Source organism: Schistocerca americana, chromosome 7, assembly GCF_021461395.2.
Source record: "Schistocerca americana isolate TAMUIC-IGC-003095 chromosome 7, iqSchAmer2.1, whole genome shotgun sequence".
Taxonomy (NCBI): Eukaryota; Metazoa; Arthropoda; class Insecta; order Orthoptera; family Acrididae; genus Schistocerca; species Schistocerca americana.
Genome location: NC_060125.1, coordinates 522,570,670 through 522,591,733, shown reverse-complemented (window position 1 = coordinate 522,591,733; position 21,064 = coordinate 522,570,670). Strand labels below are relative to the sequence as shown.

The following is a 21,064-nucleotide window of genomic DNA, read 5'->3' as shown; positions in this document are numbered from 1 at the left end:
CGTGGGAAAAATATATCTAAAAACAAAGATGATGTGACTTACCAAACGAAAGCGCTGGCACGTCGATAGACACACAAACATACACACAAAATTCAAGCTTTTGCAACAAACTGTTGCCTCATCAGGAAAGAGGGAAGGAGAGGGAAAGACGAAAGGATGTGGGTTTTAAGGGAGAGGGTAAGGATTCATTCCAATCCCGGGAGCGGAAAGACTTATATAAAGATTGAACTTGTTGCTTATTCTTCAGACAGTGTTTTTCGTTGGACTCGTTGAACTGACAGAATTTCACTTATACATACAGCTGAAGTGTTTTGGCAGTGCAACCTATCTGTATACTGTTTAAGTGCTCTTCATAAGTTTTGTGCTTCTCTTAAGTTTGAAACATTCTCTGTACTATATAATTCATTTATAGTGTTTGTACTGTATATTTGTGGTCAGTTTCTACATCACTGTGAAGGCAATAGTTCATTGTTTTTGTAAAAAATTTGTTTGCGTAGTTTCTTGTTCCTTGCCTTCCATCCTGGTTGAGCTTTGCCGGAAATCATCAATAGAATACTCAGTCAGTATGGCTCCCTGTTTTCCTACTTGCTGTGCTACTGTTAGCTTAATTCTGTTAGAAGACTTTAAACAAAGTTATATATTATGGACTATAGAGTAATCTCTACTCCAGAACTCTTTTGAAATTCTTGTCCTTGGTTTCTTTATTTGCATGTGGCAGCAGGTCATGCAAACAGATGTTAAGCCTCTGGATCTGGGAGGTTTGCAGAAGTGTATTGTAAAGTGGTAGGCATGTTTTGAGCTCATTGCAATCAATCATTTGTATCGGTAGGAGGTTTTTAAGGATAAATGTCACCCATCCCCATTGTATCCATAACATGTACCCAAAGCTTGAGGTGCAGTATGATCATTTGGACGGCATTTTGATATTACAACTACTCAATAGCCATGCACAGTGTACCAAGCATGTTGACCAGTATACACCAAAGGTAAGACTGGAATTTGGAACATTTGAATTAGATGCTGTGCTTCATGAGTAAGAGTGAGCCTGTCTTCATGGTGAATGGAATAATTACACTGATTAAAATTGTTTTGCAACTGCTGTTTTCTCAAGTTGAGTGACAGGGGCCAGCCACCATGCAATCAAAGTTCTTTTTAGAGTGTCAAGTGCTTGCAGTGTTACCTGTTTTGTAGGTACATGCAGAGCCTTGTGGATTGTGGCTGGTTGCATGCCAGCACCACAGCCGCCTCTGCTTCCTCCCCACCACTGCAACCTGCCAATCATAAAGTAATTTTAATCAAGTATAGATGCATCACAAGAGTGGTATATTGTTAGAAATTGTACTGTGCTTTTCATATACTACCGTGTCAGTCATGAGTTAGAGCACCTTTTACAAGGGAAACTACCACAGTCTATAATGTACACAAGTACATTGTACCGTTACATTTCACTAGACGTATTTTCTTCAGTACTACAACCAACTACAAAGATAGTTGTTTTATCACGCATTGCACTCAAACCATTCAAGGTGTCAACTCTACACCTGAAAGATCTGTACTCTCTTCACTTGTGTACAATGGACATAACCAAGTTATTATCAATAATTATATTACAGAAAATGTTCGTGTATTGTATGCCTTTCACAAACAAAAGGTGAATGGAATTTCCATTATTCAGATGAGTCGCTTGCAGTGTACACTGCCCAGCCACATTAATGTGACCATCTGTCTTTGCCTGAATTACCACCTTATACAGCACTGGCCACTGTGATACATGCAGGAAGAGAGTTACTGAGGTTCGGGAAGGTGCTGACAGTGATTGGGAGCCATGCTGACTCCAGTGCCATGGCCAGCTGTGCTTGGTTTTTCACCTGAGGACCCATGACATGAACAGCCTGACTGAGGTGGTCACACAGTTGCTAGATTGGGTTTCAATCCAAGGAGTTTGGTGCCCAGGGGAGTACAGTAAAGCCATTCTAGTGCTCTTCAAACCTCTCATGTATGCTGTGAGCAGTGTAACGTGTTGCATTGTCCTGCCAATAATTAACATAATGCAGAGGAAAAATGTACTGGATGTGGGGTTGGACATGATCAACAAGTGTAGATGCATAATTATGTTGATTCATTGCCCTTTTCAGAATTGGTACCGACCCGCACTCTATTCTTGACATTTGACAGAGTTCAACTTTCATCAAACATTAAAGTGGATAATGAGAATTTCAGGTCGGCCTTACATCCCCAACCCTATGCGTTGCTATGGGTGTCAGAGGTTCAATCATACCAGCCAGTTGTGTTCCAATACAGCCAAATGCATTACCTGTGGCAGGGATACCCATGAGGGTGATTGCCCATCCCCATCCCCTCACTGCATCAACTGTATGGGGGACCACGCTCCTTCCTCTAGAGAATATCCTATTTTTAAAGATGAATGAATTATTCAGGAAATCCGATCTTACCTTTAGCGCCATGGCCATCAAATCGGCAAGCCCAAAGATTGCTGATTCCACATCTCCATCCACTCACACTAAGGCTCAACCTTTATTGTCTCCTGCTTTTTAAATCACAGGCCCCAAAATTGGACACCCGGACTTCCAAAAAAGAGCTTACTTGTGAAGATTTTTTTACGTACTCAGACCTCACAACCCTTCACTCCTCCTCCATCTCAACATCGTGCTTCCTAGAAGTGCTCATAAGAAACACAGTTCCTCTCCTTCTCCGCCACGGCGTGTCTCTTCTACAGTGCCACCCAGCGATAGCCGCTCTTGGCCATCTTCCGTGCCGCTGAGACGCACTGCTGGCGGCTGATCAACCGGTCGATCACTGGCGACGGGAGCTGCCCCCGCACAACGTATGGATCAGGATCTTCTGCCTCTGGCTGAATGCCATTCCATGCCTACATCCACCAGCTCTCAGCAGTTGTTGAGTTGTTGTCCGCAGCTCGTGGTCGTGCGGAAGTGTTCTCGCTTCCCACGCCCAGGTTCCCGGGTTCGATTCCCGGCGGGGTTAGGGATTTTCTCTGCCTCGTGATGACTGGGTGTTGTGTGATGTCCTTAGGTTAGTTAGGTTTAAGTAGTTCTGAGTTCTAGGGGACTGATAACCATATAAGTTAAGTCCCATAGTGCTCAGAGCCATTTAGTTGTTGAGTTGAAGGCAACTGTGTTGAGATTTTTTTCTTTTTTTGTCCACCTTATGTCAATTATCCGTTGGAATATCTGCAGAATTCATTGCAATCAGGATAAACTGTCGATCCTTTTACAGTCCTACTCCCTGCTCATTTTCTGTCTTCAGAAAACAAAACTACATCCTCAAGATCGCTTTGTCTTCCCTCGTTTCCAATCAGTCTGGTTTGACCTCCCCACTGTTGCTGGTGTTATGGCACACGGAGGACTTGTGGTTCTCCGCCATGACATTATTCCTTATCACCCAATCCACTTAATACAATTCCTTCCAAGCTATCTCTGTACATCTCTCCCTTTCTGGATTCACCTTCTTTCTTCTGTACCATAAACGTCCCATCATCTACACCAATGGCAATAGCTGATCTCCTTCATCTCCTTGGTCAGTTCCCCCCCCCCCCCCCCCCCCCCCCCCCCCTTCCCCCCCATTTGCTGGTTGGGGACTTCAACACCCGCCACCTGCTTTGGGGATCTCTGTGCCCTTGTCTGAGAGGCTCCTTGTTGAGTGACCTCTTCCACCAAGCAGGACTTGTTTGCTTCAAAACTGGGGAATGTACGTTTTTGTCTGCCTCCATGTCAACCTACTCTCATTTGGAATTTTCGGTCGATACTGTTCAGCTAGCTCGGCGCTTTGAATGGTTGGCTCTTGCTGATACACACTCGAGTGACCATTTTCCATGAGTCCTTTGATTACAGCCACGACTGCCATCTGTGCGCCCAAGATGCTGGAAGTTTTTCCAAGCCGCTTGGACACTTTCTCCTGTCTAACAACATTTGATAACCGTCAGTTTCCTAGCATTGATGATCAGGTTACTCATGTTGCAGAAGTTATTCTTTCAGCCACAGAATGTTCAATACCCCATACCTCTCCTGTGTCCAAGTGCCCCCAAGTTCCTTGGTGGAACGCGGCGTGTCGTGATGCAGTACACGAGCAGAGGCGTGATCTTTGTGTTTCCCACCACCATACTATGTTGGCCAACTGTATCTGCTATAAGCAATTACGTGTGTGATGCTGTTGCATCGTACATGATAGCAAGAAGGCAAGCTGGGACTTCCTTACCAGCTCCTTTAATATCTTCACTCCCTCATCAGTTGTTTAGAGCCGAATCCAACAGTCCAACTATTCCCTGATCTCTGGGCTAACCATTACACTGGATACCTTAGTGGACCCAGTCGCACTCATTGGGTCGACACTCTGCTGAGATATCGAGCTCTTCTAATTACCCACCAGCCTTTCTCCCAAAGAAACAGGTAGTGGAAGGGCGGCCTCTTGCTTTTTCTTCTCCAAATTGCGAAAGCTATAATGCCATTCTTTCTATGCGGGAACTGAGACGTAAACTGTTAGCCTCTCGCTCTTCTGCTCCGGGACCAAATGGTATCCATGTCCAAATATTGCTGCATCTATCATACCCTAGTCTGTGCTACCTCCTTCGCCTTTGTAACCAACTTCGGGTCGCCAGTATCTTTCCCAGAAGATGGCGGGAAGCTATCATCATTCCTGTTCCAAAACCTGGAAAGGACAAACATCTCCCCTCCAGCTATCACCAAACGAGTATTGTTTGTAAGGTTTTGGAGCGTATGGTAAATAGCTGTTTAGGCTGGTGGGTGGAGTCCCGAAACCTTTCAACCACTGCCCAATGCAGTTCCTGAAAGCATTGTTCCGCAGTTAACCATCTTGTTGCTCTCTCAACCTATATCATGAACAACTTTCTCCGGAAACACCAAATGGTAGCAACATTTTTTGATCTGGAGAATTTATGACAGAACACACATTTAAGGTGCAGGTGAACACTGCTCTATCCCTCACCTTCTCCTAAGAAAACTGCATGCCCTAGGGCTACGTGCTAAGTGTTGTACTGTCTGCCATTGCTATAAATCCAATTATGGATTGTCTCCTTCCCGATGTCTTGGGCTCCCTCTTTGTCAACGATTTTGTGATCTATTACAGATCTCAACGGACCAGCCTTCTTGAACGATGTCTTCGAGGATGTCTCCATTGCCTTTACTTATGGAGCATCGAAACCGGCTTCTGATTTTCTCGCAGTAAGACCGTCTGTGTGAATTTTTGGCGTCGTACGAAGTTTTATCCACCTTCTCTACATATAGGCCCTGTTGCCCTTCTGTTTGAAGATGTTGCCAAGTTCTTGGGACTGATGTTTGACAGAAAACTGTGCTGGTCTTCCCATGTTTCTTGTCTTTCGGCTCGCTGTCTGCAATCCCTCAACACCCTTTGTGTTTTGAGTGGTACCTCCTGGGGAGCCTAGAGAGTGGTCCTCCTCCGCTTACATCACGCCTTAGTGCACTCAAAATTGGACTATGGGAGCATAGTTTACTCCTCTGCACGACCGTCTATTCTTCGGTGTCTAGACTCTTGTCTGCCACTGTGGATAGCGTTTAGCAGTTGGAGCTTTTTACACCAGCCACATGGAGAGCCTTTACGCTGAGACTGCTGAACCTCTGCTGTCCAATCGGCGAGCTGTCCTCCTGCTACATTCCCCTTCCTTCCAGTTTCCTAAAACTTCCTTTACAATTGAGGGTATGACGCTATCTTGGCTTCATCCCCGGACCTGCCTTCTCCATGACCTTTGTCAGCTTCCCAAGGATAGTACGTCCCCTATAGTCTATCATCGGACATTTGCTGCTCTATGTGCACAAATGGAGGATGCCACATTTATTTACACTGATGGCTCCAAGACCACCTTTGGCGTCAGAAGTGCCTATATTGTTATCAACACCACTATTAGATTTCGGCTTCCTGACAAGTGTTCGTTTCGTACTGCGGAGCTTTATGCTGTTCTCCAGGCTGTCCGACACATCTGTTGCCATCAGCAGATACAGTATATTATATGCTCGGATTCGCTCAACTCTCTTCTCAACCTCCAAGCTCCTTATGCCGTCCACCCTCTGGTCCACCGGATTCAGGACTGCCTTCACATGCTGCACTTGGGGGGCATCTCTATGGCATTCCTTTAGATCCCAGGGCATGTTGGTATCCGCAGAAACGAGGCAGCCAATACAGCGGCAAAGGCTGCTGTCTCACTTCCTCAGCCCAGTGTTTGCATGGTTCCCTTTGCCGATCTACAGAGTGTATTATGTCATTATGTTGCACTTTTATAGCACACACATTGATCTGCACTCCCCGATAATAAATTACGGGAAATAAAACCTCTTCCCTGTACTTGGTCCTCTTTCTTCCCATCCTCATCATCATGAGGAGGTAATTTTAACTAGATTCTGGATTGGGCACTGTCTTTTTAGCAACTTTTACTTCAGTGCCCCTGTTTTAGTCTGCTACACATCCATTCACAGCTGTTGCCTGATACATCTTCCCTTTTAGCAGATGACGCGCACTCGGCAATTGCATCCTTGAGTTTATCAGTGTTAGTGAGATGACATTGGTCATTTGAAGCTCTTTTTGGGGAAAACAATCCCCCTTTCAATAGCAATTTTCTAAGATTTTCTCCCATTTTTAGTTTCCCTGCTTCTGGAGTTTCGCTCCCATTGCTGCTGCTTTAAACTGCTGCTTTAAATTTCGGTTTTGTACCCTTCACTGAGCCACAGAATGGGCGCTTATGACTGTAGCACTTTTGCGCCCGAAAACCATTAAAAAAAAATCACCTCAGTAGCCTCGGCGCTGGTTTTGGATAGGACCATTTTGCCATGCTCGGTATATTTTAACAACGGTGACAGGTGAACAGTTTACAAGCTTAGTAGTTTCGGAAATACTTCCACCCTTGGCCCAAAAACCAATGATCGTGCTCTTTTGGATGTCACATAAATCACTCCCTTTGCACATTGCGTCAATGACCGCATTGTTGTCTGGATCTCCCTGACTTGCCTTGTATTCCCTCCACTGCTAGTGCTGCCACCTGCTATCTCTGAGCAGTTGTTGCACACTGATGTTGAACATAGGCTGTGGTTACATTAATGGGACTGGACTGCCTATATTTGTTGTGGGTCACATTCTCTCAGAATTTTGTGAATGACATGATATTCGTCATCAGTTGTGCTGTTTATTACAATTTCCATGACTGAAACTTCAACCTTAGATTATTTTGGAGTGGCTAAAGGTGCTGAAAATACAGTAGTTTCCACCATAAGTGAAATGAATAAAAATTATGTAAGCCTTTGTGGTTCTTTCAGCATTTGTCATATACATCTTCAGAATGTAACAGTGTTAGTTGCTAGTATGTGCAGTAAGCATGAATGTAGTTTCAGGAGTTAAAAGATCGAAATTGCAGACATGTAAATTGTAATGAATAGTACAGTTGGATATGCATGCATTCGAAAATGTCTGTAATGTGTTGACAGATGATACTATTACAGATTGTAACAGTGGACGTAAAAACCACAGTGGAACATTGTCAATCACTAATTCAGTGCTGAACAAAAACAACCACCAGTGAGCATCAGTGCCACCCAGAATTACCTGTTCAGTACAGGGATATAAAAGTTATACCTTACAAGGCAGAGAGATTTTCTTCTGTAGGAACACCACTGTTGGTTGCTTGAAATGTGGAAAAAGGCCTTGTAGATTTGAGTTCTGCTACATGTTACTATACTTCAGTGGCAGGGTACCAATGTATCATGAAGAATATGTGATGCATCCCATTTCTCAGAAAGTAGCGTAGATACTCAATCTGAGGAATATTTACATTGGAAAACATGGCAACCATGGTATGTCTGTCATAGTTTTTCATTGGGGAGTGATACAGAAATTTACTGTGGGATCACAACACCCATTTGTTTTTTTACAGAACTTTGTAACTGAAATATACTTTAAGGGGAACAGTGTTTTGCTCCTGACTCCCAACTTACTGAATTATTTTAGGGACACTCCGTGGGCATGAGTGTGCACTTGCAATACCCCACTACCACAAACTTATTGAGTACATTTGGAAAGCCGTCAAGCAGGAGCTACATGTTTTGGATCCAGCTATGACTAATTTTTTTGAGTTATGAGTAGTTTTGAGGGATCATGAATCTTAATGACGCAGAAGTAATTTTATGTGTATCATGTAATCCAAGCTGTGACACAATAGGGTTTGCTACACATAAGGTATGTAATTTTGTGATGCACTAGTGCACTGGCTCAGTAGGGTCTTAAGATTTTTTTTATATGTAGCTTGAGTTCAAACTAATTTGATAGGTATTGTGCTCATTATCGTTATCTATTAATGTAGTATATGAAATTTCCTACATGTCTAAAATTTTAATTTCAAAGTGCTACTTCTCTTTCAGAGAAATCCCGAAATTAGCCACATGTTGAATAATCCTGATTTGCTTCGCCAGACAATGGAGTTAGCGAGAAATCCATCCATGCTTCAGGAACTAATGCGAAATCATGACCGTGCTATATCTAATCTTGAATCAATCCCAGGTAATTTTTGTGGTTAAGTTACTTGGAAATAATTTATGAAAGAGTGTGTTGTGAAAAATGATCAACCTCATAAGTAGTTGGAAAACTTCTCTGCAATTTGAACCAGTTATATTTTATGAAATTCTATTTTGTAATGACATTGTTTTGCTTGAAATTAATCTCACTAGTCATAGATTACCCTCCTGTATGGAAAACAAACTTCACAAAATCTTGACATAGACAAGCATAGCTTGAGATATTCTGACAGTGTGCACCATATAGCTTTCGTTATCAGTTCAACTTTGTCACCCCCTCCTATTTTTTTTTCTTTTTTTAAAGAAATTCCTATTACTGTCCTGTCATATTTTCATAATCTTTTTTATGCTGTCATCACTTATGGACATGGGTTGACTTTATAACTTTGTTCATATTTGAATCTACCAACTTAATTTTGGTACAAATTAAAAGTGTGATTTGGTGACTAAGTGCCTAACTATCCAAAGATTGAGTTCAGTTATCAGTCAGTCCCAGTCATTTCTTCCACCCCTGTCAGTGATTTGTATCTCTGAAGAATGCAAAGTGTCACCATGGTTAGAAGTTCCCCTATAACTGTGTAAGTTATGTCAAAATCAGGAAGGCAAGGACATGCCACTTCCAGTAGAACATTTCACCTTGGTGTTCAGACAAATCTTTGGGTTGATGACAGATTTATTTACAAAATGTGGATGAATCAAGTATGACTTTGAGATTTCGTGAAATGCCCAATATGCTTCCTAAATTATAAACAAAGGTATTGGGTTGGTGCATAACTTCATAGCGCTTTCCCATAAGTTTCGTAAATACAGAACACACACACACACACACACACACACACACACACACACAGACTTTAGTCATAAATAATATATTTTCCTTCACTATATACTATAGTCTGCCAAGCTGGGGTAACTTTTCGATTTTGTGACTGTAAAAATCTTGTGGTTTTAAGGCAAGGAACTTGTCAAGCTTCTATAGAGAGTGGTGAAGGTGAAAATCTGATGGCACAAGATCAGGTGAATAAGATGGGTGTGGAATGACTTCCCAACCCAGTTTCGTCAGTTTAGCAGAATGTGGACAGGCATTATCGATGAGTAGCATCACTTCATGCTGTCTTTCTGGTCGTTGTTCTTGGATTGCATCTGTAAGATGTCTCAGTTGTTGACAGAAAATGTCAGCAGTGATGGTTACACCTCAGGGAAGCAATTAATAGTATGCCACACCATTGCAGTTCCACCAGATGCATAACATTTTCTTTTGTGGATGCACACAGGTCTTTGTATGGGGCTCAACCATTCCTTTTGATTCGTTACGTTAGCATAAAGACACCATTTCTTGACACCAGTAATGATACAGGATAGGAATGGCCTGTGTTGTTCACAAGCCAATTGATGACAAGTAAGCAGAAATGTGAATATGGGTACCCACTGATTTTAGCTTAGAATATGTGAGATTCATACACCCAATTTTTGAACTTTCCCTATTGCATTCAAATGTTGCATGATGATGGAATGGGGAAAAGTTCATCACATTGGTCAGTTATCAAGTACACAGATGTGGATCATTATGGATTAATGTGTATAAATGATCTCCATCAAACCCGGAAGGCCTACCTGAATGTAGAGTCACTGATGTTAGAACAATCGTTGTTGAAACTAGAAAACTATTTTCTTGCTGTGATCTTTCCAATAGTGTTATTCCCATACACATTGCAAATCTTTCTGGCTGCCTCCACTGCTGTCACCCTTCAGTTGATTTCAAACAGAAGAATATCTCGGATATGTTCAGATTTCTCCACTTGGCGCTTTTATATTCTAGTATCCACAGTTCCACCCACTATTTCCAAATGATAATATGTGGACTCGGTTAGCAACAGTGAACTACAAATAAAAAATGAAAAGCAATAAATAAACCCATAGCAACCGAAATAACAACATGCAAAACAAAAATGCTATGAACTTAAGCACCAACACAATATTTTTTAATGTGCTGTTGTGTGCTTGGCTATTTTCTTCCTTTCCATTGTTTTCATTTTTTTAAGTGATAAGAAAATGAAACTTTCCTGTTTACTTACTTTATTTTTCATTCTCTTCATAGATCTGGTTTTACAGCAGATTTTTAAGTTAGACCATGTTTTTAGTTCAAATCGTGAACTATTGAGTGTGAATGGGATGTTGACTGACTTTATATCTTACATTAATTAAAAATTTTTCCATATTAGTTTGTAACAATTTTAGCAGATGTACTGAAACTCTCACTGTCTAACAGTCCATATGGGAAAAAAATTACAGTGTTTGTGAACACATCTTTAGTTTTGAACAGCTGTGTGATTCACAGCCAACGGGAGACAAGCAGGTCTTCACAGTAGTTTCTTGGAGTCTTGATACAGCATTGTGCATGAAATCATCAGCATTAAGATAAAACATAATGCTTTGTTACACAAATTAAATTTTTTATTGAAAATAACTAAATTCCTTTTCTTTTCTAGGTGGTTATAATGCCCTGCAGCGGATGTATCGTGACATTCAAGAGCCAATGTTGACTGCAGCAACAGAGCAATTTGTTCGAAATCCATATTCAACAACAGGCAGTAGCAGTAACAATAGTGGTGCGTTCTTAATGGTTTATTTAGCCTTTTAATATTTGTTTTATTCCTTTCCAGTCAACTCCAGTTTCTGCCACGAATTAACTTTGAGTAGAAATTTACTTTCAGTTGTTTGGTAGACTATTGATAAGTTTATGTATTTGCACTTCTTTTTTATAGCAAATTAGAAAACTAAACAACATAAGCTACTTGTAATGGTAGTGATAACACTGGAAATGATTGCATGTTTTAGGCATCTTACAGAAACAGAGGCATACGTTGCAAGCATATAGTGATGCAGCTTACAAAATCTGCAATTACTGAAATTATATTGACAAAAAATATTGTAAGAGGTTGCAGGATTTTTAATGGAGATCACTCTCTTTCTCAACTTACTAATAATAAAATTATAAGTAGGCAAGCAAAGGTGTCAATGCTGACTAGTTTCTGCACAGAGACATCTGCACTAGGACTGACACCTCGATGAATTGCAAGAGTGCAGAGTGGAACTCACATACTATGTGATCAAAAATATCTAGACACTAGGCTGAAAATGACTTAAAAGTTTGTGGTGCTCTCCATCGGTAACGCTGGAATTCAGTATGGTGTTGGCCCATCCTTAGCCTTGATGACACCTTCCACTCTCGCAGGTATACGCTCAGTCAGGTGCTGGAAGGTTTCTTGGGGAATGGGAGCCCATTCTGCACGGAGTGCTGCTCTTAGGAGAGGTATTGATGTCGGTCAGTGAGGGCTGGCACGTTGGCGTTCCAAAACATCCCAAAAGTGTTCTGCAGGATTCAGGTCGGGACTCAGTGCAGACCTATCCATTATAGGAATGTTGTTGGCGTGTAACTACTTCGCCACAGGCTGTACATTATGAACAGGTGCTCGATTGTGTTGAAAGACGCAGTCGCCATCTCTGAGTTGCTCTTCAACAGTGGGAAGCAAGAAGGTGCTTAAAACATCAATGTAGGCCTGTGCTGTGATAGTGCCACACAAAACAAGAAAGGGTGCAAGTTCCCTCCATGAAAAACATGACCACACCATAACACCACCGCTTCCGAATTTTACTGTTCGCACTACACACGCTGGCAGATGACGTTCACCGGACATTCGCCGTACCCACACTCTTGCCATTGGATCGCCATATTGTGTACACCAAGCAAGGTGTGGTTTGGCATTAACTGGCATGATGTGTGGCTTATCAGCAGTCGCTCGATCATGAAATTAAAGTTTTCTCACCTCCCGCCTAACTGTCATAGTACTTGCAGTGGATCCTGATGCAGTTTGGAATTCCTGTGCGATGGTCTGGATAGATGCCTGCCTATTACACATTACGACCCTCTTCAACTGTTGGTGGTCTCTGTCTGTGAACAGTCGAGGTCGGCCTGTACACTTTTGTGCTGTTTGTGTCCCTTCGTGTTTCCACTTCACTATCACATCGGAAACAGTGGACCAAGGGATGTTTAGGAGTGTGGAAATCTTGCGTATAGATGTATGACACAAGTGACACCCAATCACCTGACCATGTTCGAAGTCTATGAGTTCTGCAGAGTGCCCCATTCTGCTTTCTCACGATTTCTAATGACTAATGAGGTCACAGATATAGAGTAGCTGTCAGTAGGTGACAGCACACTGCAACTGATATGAAAAACATATGTTTTTGGGGGTGTCCAGATGCTTTTGATCACATAGTGTATTTCACATATAAAAATAGTTAGTTCCTTGGTTGAGGTGAAAGGAAAAAGAATACACACCAAAAATTAAAAGTGAAAAATGTAACTATTGAAAGCCTAGCTGGGGAGGTACTTGAAGCCTTTGGTTAGGAAATGAATGCAACAGTGTTTTTTTTTGTAAAGTATATGCTACTTACAAAACTATGGTGATACATTACTATCGTGTAATCTTAAGACAGCACGATGGTGAAAACTTCTGGAAACTTCATCAGGAACTAATCATAATGAATTGAGTGCTTGGTTGATACCCTCTCTTGCGTCACATTGTCTAATGAGATGGACCGTGGTGTCAGACACTGTGATGTCATGATGTATACTGATTCAGGTCCACTGGTTAGGTAGACTTTCTGGTCCATTTAAAGCTGAAGTATCAGAGCAGCATGTGTTCTGAACTGGAATAATGGTGGACCCATGGACAACCCAGCTGTAGTCCTGGACTCTGTCGTCCATTATACATGGATACAGAACTTCTGTCATTACACCAGGCAGTGATAGTATGACTGGCACAGTGTGACAATACTGGAACAATCTTATAAAGATGTTACAATAGAATAATCAGAGAGTTGAGTGTGAAAGAGCTAGACGCCATCAGACCTACTAATCGACTGCCTCTAAGCTAGCTGATTGGGGTATTTATGTTGAACTGAGGAGAGGCTTTGTTGTGAGGTGTCATTCGTAATGACTTAATCAGTCCAGTTTATTACATGTGCTCGGCACTCACTGGGTGCTACATTAATTAGTTTGTTCCAGTACCGTAACTGCTCTGTCAGGTCCTTGATAGGTGGTGGTGTGTCCTGTCCAGTGCATCTTACTTAGCGTTATGAAGCAGCAAAGGCAGTTTGGTGTGCACTTCCCCACACTTTTTCACTGAGCTTGCCCTCACTCACACACTCGAGTGTTGCTGTTGCACTCTTGGTGACCAATTAGCCGTGTCAAAATTTTTCACTTTGTGGTTGGTTTGTGTTTATGTATCCCTGCAGTGAAGCAGTGCTGGGCTGTGGGGACTTAGTATGGGAAGAGAAGAGTAAAAATTTTCAATCTCTGTGAATAATAAAACTTAGAAAAATTGAGGACTGACTTTGTCATGCAGTGAGTGGGAGATAAGCCACACAGACAGTACAGCAGTGCAATAGACCAAGTCTACAGATCCAGATGACAGATGTGTAAGGCATAGATGGCAAGGAAATGCTGATAATTGAACGATGTGACTGCATGATCACCTCAGTGTACAAGCCACTGAATGCTCACTTGTGCAACTCTGACAGGGTTAGTCAGCTATGTCATGGGAGACTTAACTGCCACATCATCCAACGTGTCCTCTTAGATGATGATCATAATAGAGTAATCTTCTGACCTCTCAGGTTATCTCAGTATGATTAATTAATGGTGTATTTTTAGATGTACAGCCAAATTGTTGATTCCATTTTATGCACAATATTCTGATGACTGACCCAGTCATCTTCAGTTGGGAATCAAACTCAGCTATAAATGGCAGTGCACCATGAATAATACTTCAATGTAGTAACACATGCAGTCCCTCCACTAAAAGTTTAATTTTGACAGAATGTAACTGGAAGAAATTCCAAATCCTACTGTGTAGTGCAGTGGCTGAAATAACCTTGACACCAAAGTTGTTGGGCAAATTTTTTGAAGCGGTGAAAGGAAGGTCAAGGCAGCCTATGCTAAGTGGAGACAGTGTAGTTACATCAAGGCTCTTGCACAAGGAATGAAACACTAATGAAATGATAGGAATATATAGTTACTTGAAGACAACCACCTTCTCTGAGAATACAATTACTGTTTCTTAGAAATTAATCAATTCGGTACTAACTGTGAAAAATGTTGGCTAAAGACAGTTCAAGGCTAGATATGGGATCAATGAGCCAAATAGCATTGAAACTCCTAGCACACCAGCCAGCTCTTAAAAACAACAGATGCTATCAGAAGCACTCCAAATTAAATTCAAAAAATAACTAGGAGCAAAGAAGAAACTAGCATTGCCTCACTCCTCTTCAGCACACAGGTAAAAAGGTAACAGCCAAAAGCAAAGTGAGGAAGGCTTCAGGTTTGGATGATATCCTAGCAAAAGAAATTGATCATTTGTAGATGAAAACAAATGCCACTAAAATTATGCGACAATTGTGTTGTAATCAACTAACCGATTACGTCTGGATGGAAGCTAAGATTGTTAATGTTCTAAAACTGGAAAAGCTGTGTAATAATCCTTGTAGCAACTGTGATATATCTCTTCCCCCTCCAAATCTGTAAGAACTGTGAGGGAACCATATAGCTTCATCTTTTAGATGAAACAGAACCCTCGTGGCATACATAAACATGTCTGCTAGTCATGATACAGTTATTCTCAGACATTGGGTTCAAAAGATATACCTTATTATGTACCATAATATACCTTATTATGTACCCACATGGAATGTTTCCCTTTATTATATTCATATCATTATTATGTAACTGGATAGATAAAAAAATCTATCACCAAGTGTCAGCAGGAGAACTTACATATGAAAGGTGGTTACACTTACGCAATATTTCGGAGCCAGTGGCTCCTTATGGTAGAAGGGTTGAAGGGAAAAGAAGAGGAGTGAAGGAAAAGGACTAGAGAGGTTTAGGAAAAGGAGTAGATTTCGGAAAAGTCAGCTCGAACCGCAGGTCAGGGGAGACTTACCTGACAGGATAAGAAGGAAAGACTTGCATAAGTATAACCTTCTTTTATGTGTCTGTTCTCCTGCTGCCCCTTGGTGAGTAGATTTTTTATCCATCCAGTTACATTATATTGTCAAAAATTGATTATTTTCGTTGTTGTAAAAGATATACCTTCTAACAAAAGACTACACATTGACCTTGGCTACCAGTCACTATCGAAAAACTTCATGTTTGTTGTAGAATTCCAGAATGAAAGAAGCAAGTATTGGGGACAGAAAAATAATCTACCTCAGGACAGTGTGCTGGCCCAAAACTTTGTAAATATTTGTCGATAACAAAGCACTACAGATTGACATTTATAAATATTTGTCAATAACCAAGCAGTACTGGTTCATTCTAAAGGCTCCATATAAGCTGATGACTGACCTGTAGCTATTCAGGGCATTGTGTTAGGTTTCAATATCCATGCCAGCGGGCATTGCAATGGAGCAGATGAGCTGGCTTGGGTAGCATGGTGGAATAGTGTGAAAACCTATCACGGAACGGTGCACAGGTCACGTAGTGTGTGCAGACCCGCTGACAGAAGTGTTTACTTGCAGGTGGCAGTAAGCTAAGTGGACCAGTGTTTATGCTGAGTTCAACCTCCGTAGAGCTCTCCTTGTACTTTGTGCTGAGTGCTCAGTTGTCAGCCACCCGTGCCAGCTGCATACTTATTTTATTCATGTGCACATCTCCATATATTTTCATGCTCTCTCATTCCCTTGATTGACACACATGGTGAGGTTTGTTCCTTCTCCCTGATTTCTGCTCCCCAGTTATTATCGAGCCACCATCGGCGTGTGAGGTATCTGCTTTGGCAGTGTAGAGTAACGGTGTTGTCACACCTGTGCAGATCCTAAAGAGGAGGTTAAAGCAAGACTAACAGAAGCGCCAGAGAGGCTCAAAAATACTTTTGTGACCAGCTTAAGCCTAACTGTACAAACATCCCAGTTTTCCCTTTCCATCTCCACAGTAGGCATGCAGACAAAGGGCTCCAGGTTACATAAAGAGGTATGCTATTGGAGCATAGTCCGTGCCTCAGATACCTCCGTGTTACCCCAGACAACATTCTGGTGCACAACTAGCACTGTGCCTGCACAAAACTGAAGGTTAATGACAGAAACAGTGTAGTTAATGAAATTGTGTCTCAAGATGTAATGCTAAACCACAAGTGGTAAGTACTGTTACTGGCAATTTGCTGTTCTGCTGGTAAATGTATATATCTGATACAACTATGCTTGCACTCTGAAAGTTGATGTTTGCACTGAAATAAACGTGCAGGCTCATCATTGGTTGGAATTTATTCACTGGCAATTCAGTGGGAGGCAATTGTCTACAGAGGGAAAGCTGAAGTCCCCCATGTCCAAACAATATCCACCATATGCCAGTTTTAATGAGCTACGTCACAGGATAGAGGATACAGCTGCAGAACTAGTTAAGTCATCCAGATTTGTGAAGTCAGATAGAGGAACTTGGCTGTAGTGTGGTTTTCCGGCATTCTCAGCTTCCCAGTGCTCTCCCAGTTTGGCAAAGAATGAGAAGTACACAGAATTTTTCAGCTGTGAGTGGACAAATTTAGCATGGCAGAAGTCCTTCTCCGAATTTACCAATGATGGGCCATAAGTGAGGGTCATTTGAACATATACATTTATTTTATCTCAGTATGCTAATGAAGATGATGATGATTTGAAGTGAAAATATGTGTAGAAAGATCACTTTAAAAATCAAATGAACAGATGACGCAAATCTTGATTACCTACACTTTTGCCACTAGCTTGAACTTATTAACGTATCAGCAAGTATTTGCTGGTATATGGATGTTGACTTTTGTGGACGCAGCGTCTTTTGTGGACGCAGCGTCTTTTGTGGACGCAGCGTCTTTTGTGGACGCAGCGTCTTTTGTGGACGCAGCGTCTTTTGTGGACGCAGCGTCTTTTGTGGACGCAGCGTCTTTTGTGGACGCAGCGTCTTTTGTGGACGCAGCGTCTTTTGTGGACGCAGCGTCTTTTGTGGACTATAATTATTTTTTTATATGGTTCTGTGGATGTGTAAAAAAAGTAACAGATTTTTCAGTATCAAACGGATGCTACCTCGTTACCCACTCATGTTTTGCTTGGTCCCTATTGTCCTGAGGTCTGAGTGACCTGCTTTTCTTTTCAGCCTTCCCTGACCTATCATTCTCTCCTCAGGGAGAAAGGATCTACTAGTTTTGAAAGCTAGGATAGTGTTATCACTTTTACGTTTGTACATGTCTTTTGACGCTACTGAATATTTTGTCTCCTGAAGGTAAAACATGGACAGCAATTCTGTCTCATAATTTGTTAGTTTTCATGATTGAATTTTCATTTGGTACAAAAATTTATAATACAGTTAGTGAAGCAAGAGTATGTAGAGCAATAACAGTAAACAACACCAAAATAAATTTTCTTTGCGTGGCAAATACCATTTGCCAAGATGTGCATTATGATATCAGTTTCTTATCTTCTTTTAACTTTTCTGCTCATTTCATCTCCTGTGAAAGGGGTAGTACCTACTTGGAGTAACTTTTCATTTACGTTTTGAGCATTGTATAACATTAAACTCTATATTAGTATGATGTTGAATACCAGTATATGGGTATCATGCTGTATTTTGTGACCATATGAAGTCGTTATCAGGAAAAGCAAACTGGAGTTCTACGGATCGGAGCGTGGAATGTCAGATCCCTTAATCGGGCACGTAGGTTAGAAAATTTAGAGAGGGAAATGGGTAGGTTACAGTTAGATATAGTGGGAATTGGTGAAGTTCGGTGGCAGGAGGAACAAGACTTCTGATGAGGTGAATACAGGGTTATAAATACAAAATCAAATAGGGATAATGCAGGAGTTAGTTTAACAATGAATAAAAAAATAGGAATGTGAATAAGCTACTATGAACAGCGTAATGAATGCATTATTGTAAAAGTTTATATGCCAACTAGCTCCGCAGATGATGAAGAGATTGAAGAAATGTATGATGCGATAAAGAAATTATTCAGTGGGTGAATATGGAATGGGGGTAAGGAATGAAAGAGGAAGCCACCTGGTAGAATTTTACACAGAGCTTAACCTAATCATAACTAGCACTTGTTTAAGACGCACGAAAGAAGGTTGTCTACGTGGAAGAGCCCTGGAGACACTGCAAGGTTTCAGATAATTATATAATGGTAAGACAGAAATTGAGGAACCAGGTTTTAAATTGTAAGACATTTTCAGGAGCAGATGTGGATTCTGGCCGCAATCTGTTGGTTATGAATCAATATTAGAGAAGGAAAGTTAATACTCACCATATAGTGGAGATGCTGAGTCACGATAGATACAACAAAAAGATTCACACAATTATAGCTTTCGGCCATTAAGGCCTTCGTCAGCAATACAAAATGCGCGCGCGCGCACACACACACACACACACACACACACACACACACACACACACAACTTGCACACACACACACACACACACACACACACACACACACACACACTTGCAGTCTTAGACAACTGAAACCACACTGTGAGCAGCAGCACCAGTGCATGATGGGAGTGACGACTGGGTGGGGGTAAGAAGGAGGCTGGAGAGGGGAGGGGGAGGGATAATATGGTGGGGATGGCAGACAGTGAAGTTCTGTAGTTTAGAAGGAGGGCAGGAGAGAAGGTGGGGGAGGGGGGGGCGGGGGTAAGTAGCGGAAAGGAGAGAAATGAAAAGGAAATTAAGACTGGGTTTGGCCGTGAAATGATGGCTGTGTAGTGCTGGAATGGGACCAGGGAGGGAGCTGGATGGCTGAGGACAGTGACTAATGAAGGTTGAGGCCAGGAGGGTTATGAGAACATAGGATGTATTGCAGGTGAAAGTTCACACCCGTGCAATTCAGAAAAGCTGGTGTTGGTGGGACGGATCCATATGGCATAGGCTGTGAAGCAGTCATTGAGATGAGGGATATCGTGTTTGGCACCATGTTCAGCAACAGGGTGGTCAACTTGTTTTTTGGCCACAGTTTGTCAGTGGCCATTCATCCGGACAGATAGCTTGTTGGTTCTCATGCCTACATAGAATGCAGCACAGTGGTTGCAGCTCAGCTTGTAAATAACATGACTGGTTTCACAGGTAGCCCTGCTTTTGATGGGATAGGTGATGTTAGAGACCAGACTGGAGTAGGTGGTGGTAGGAGGATGTATGGGACAGGTTTTGCATATAGGTCTATTACAGCCACGCGGTAATGGATTGGGAGCAGGGGTTGTGTGAGGATGGACAAGTATATTGTGTAGGTTTGGTGGACGGCGGAGTACCTCCGGACCCGCAGGGGGTAAGAATAGGCCCAAGGTATTCCTATCTGCCGTAAGAGGTGACTAAAAGGAGTCTCACATCTTCTGGCCTTTATGTGATGGTCCCCTGTAGGGTTTGACCTCCATTCTTCAAAAATTTTCCGAAGAGCGAGCCAATTAGGGAAGGGCGCCTTACATGGTGCATTGTGTCAATCGTACCTTGAGATCTGTAGCCCACTTTCTCATTGTCGCATTGCAGTCCCGCTCATTCGCCATCTCTTGGGTGAGGACACCTTCCTGGGTGTGTTTTCCATCATGCACTATGCAGTGTTGCTTTCTGCACTGACAATGACCATGGACTTGATTCCACCTGATATCCAGCACGGTAGCCAGTCTGTTGTGGTGGGGCCGCCATGTACCCTGTTGGTTGTAGCCCCCTGAGAACACAGGGATCGCTATGCTGATGCCTGCACCACTAACTCCCCACATCTGCCAAGGAGTAGATGCCTGTCACCCTGGGTCATTGGGACTCCTGGCAATGGCCATCCTGCAAGATGGTCTTTGCTGTGGCTGGGTGGTGCCCGGGGGGAAGGCCCTGGTCAGAGTGGGTGGCATCAAGGTGGATGACGCGCGATGAAGCATACCACGTCATCACTTGCTGGTGATGAAACACCAGCAGTCTCTGAGCGTAATAAGTCACAGTGCAATGCAGGATTTTACAGCGTGAAAGGAAAATCATGGAATACAAGACCCTGGACTGTCTGACCTACACTGAGGCTAAGAGGAAATTTGAGTGTCTGCATCCTGTGGCTATGGCCTCCTCATACCCTGCTGCCGCTACGAGAACAGTTGTAGCCCCATCCGTTCCGTGAGTTCCGGTCGGCTCTCCGAGCCGGTAGATTACACCTGCCCCTTTGATGGCCGTGGGCACTACCCTCCCTGTTGCTCCCACACCACCTACCTCGGGAGCACTGCGGCCCCCCCCCTCCACCCTCCCCCAACCGTTGGGGACTTAAGTCCCCACTTCTCAGCCGGAGAAGTGCAAGTCTTCTTCGGCACCTATCGTTAGGAAGGGGTCCCTTGGGTCACTCCCTTCCCAGTTTTCTGCTATTGGGAAAGATACTCCCACTAGTGGCTGAAGTGCCCAAAAGTAGCTGGTCGTAGGGCTTCACGATCATAGTCAGTCCTGGAGACAG

General features: G+C 42.5%; 1 protein-coding gene across 1 annotated transcript in view; it reads left to right on the top strand.

Moving 5' to 3' along the window:
* The window catches only part of LOC124622437 (ubiquilin-1), a 99,431-nt gene that overhangs the window by 11,060 nt on the left and 67,307 nt on the right, over window positions 1–21,064 (top strand). Inside the window, exons 4-5 of the mRNA XM_047148132.1 lie at window positions 8,415–8,553; window positions 11,057–11,176. Coding sequence (XP_047004088.1) covers window positions 8,415–8,553; window positions 11,057–11,176 — 259 coding nt within the window. The remainder of the gene's footprint in view (window positions 1–8,414; window positions 8,554–11,056; window positions 11,177–21,064) is intronic.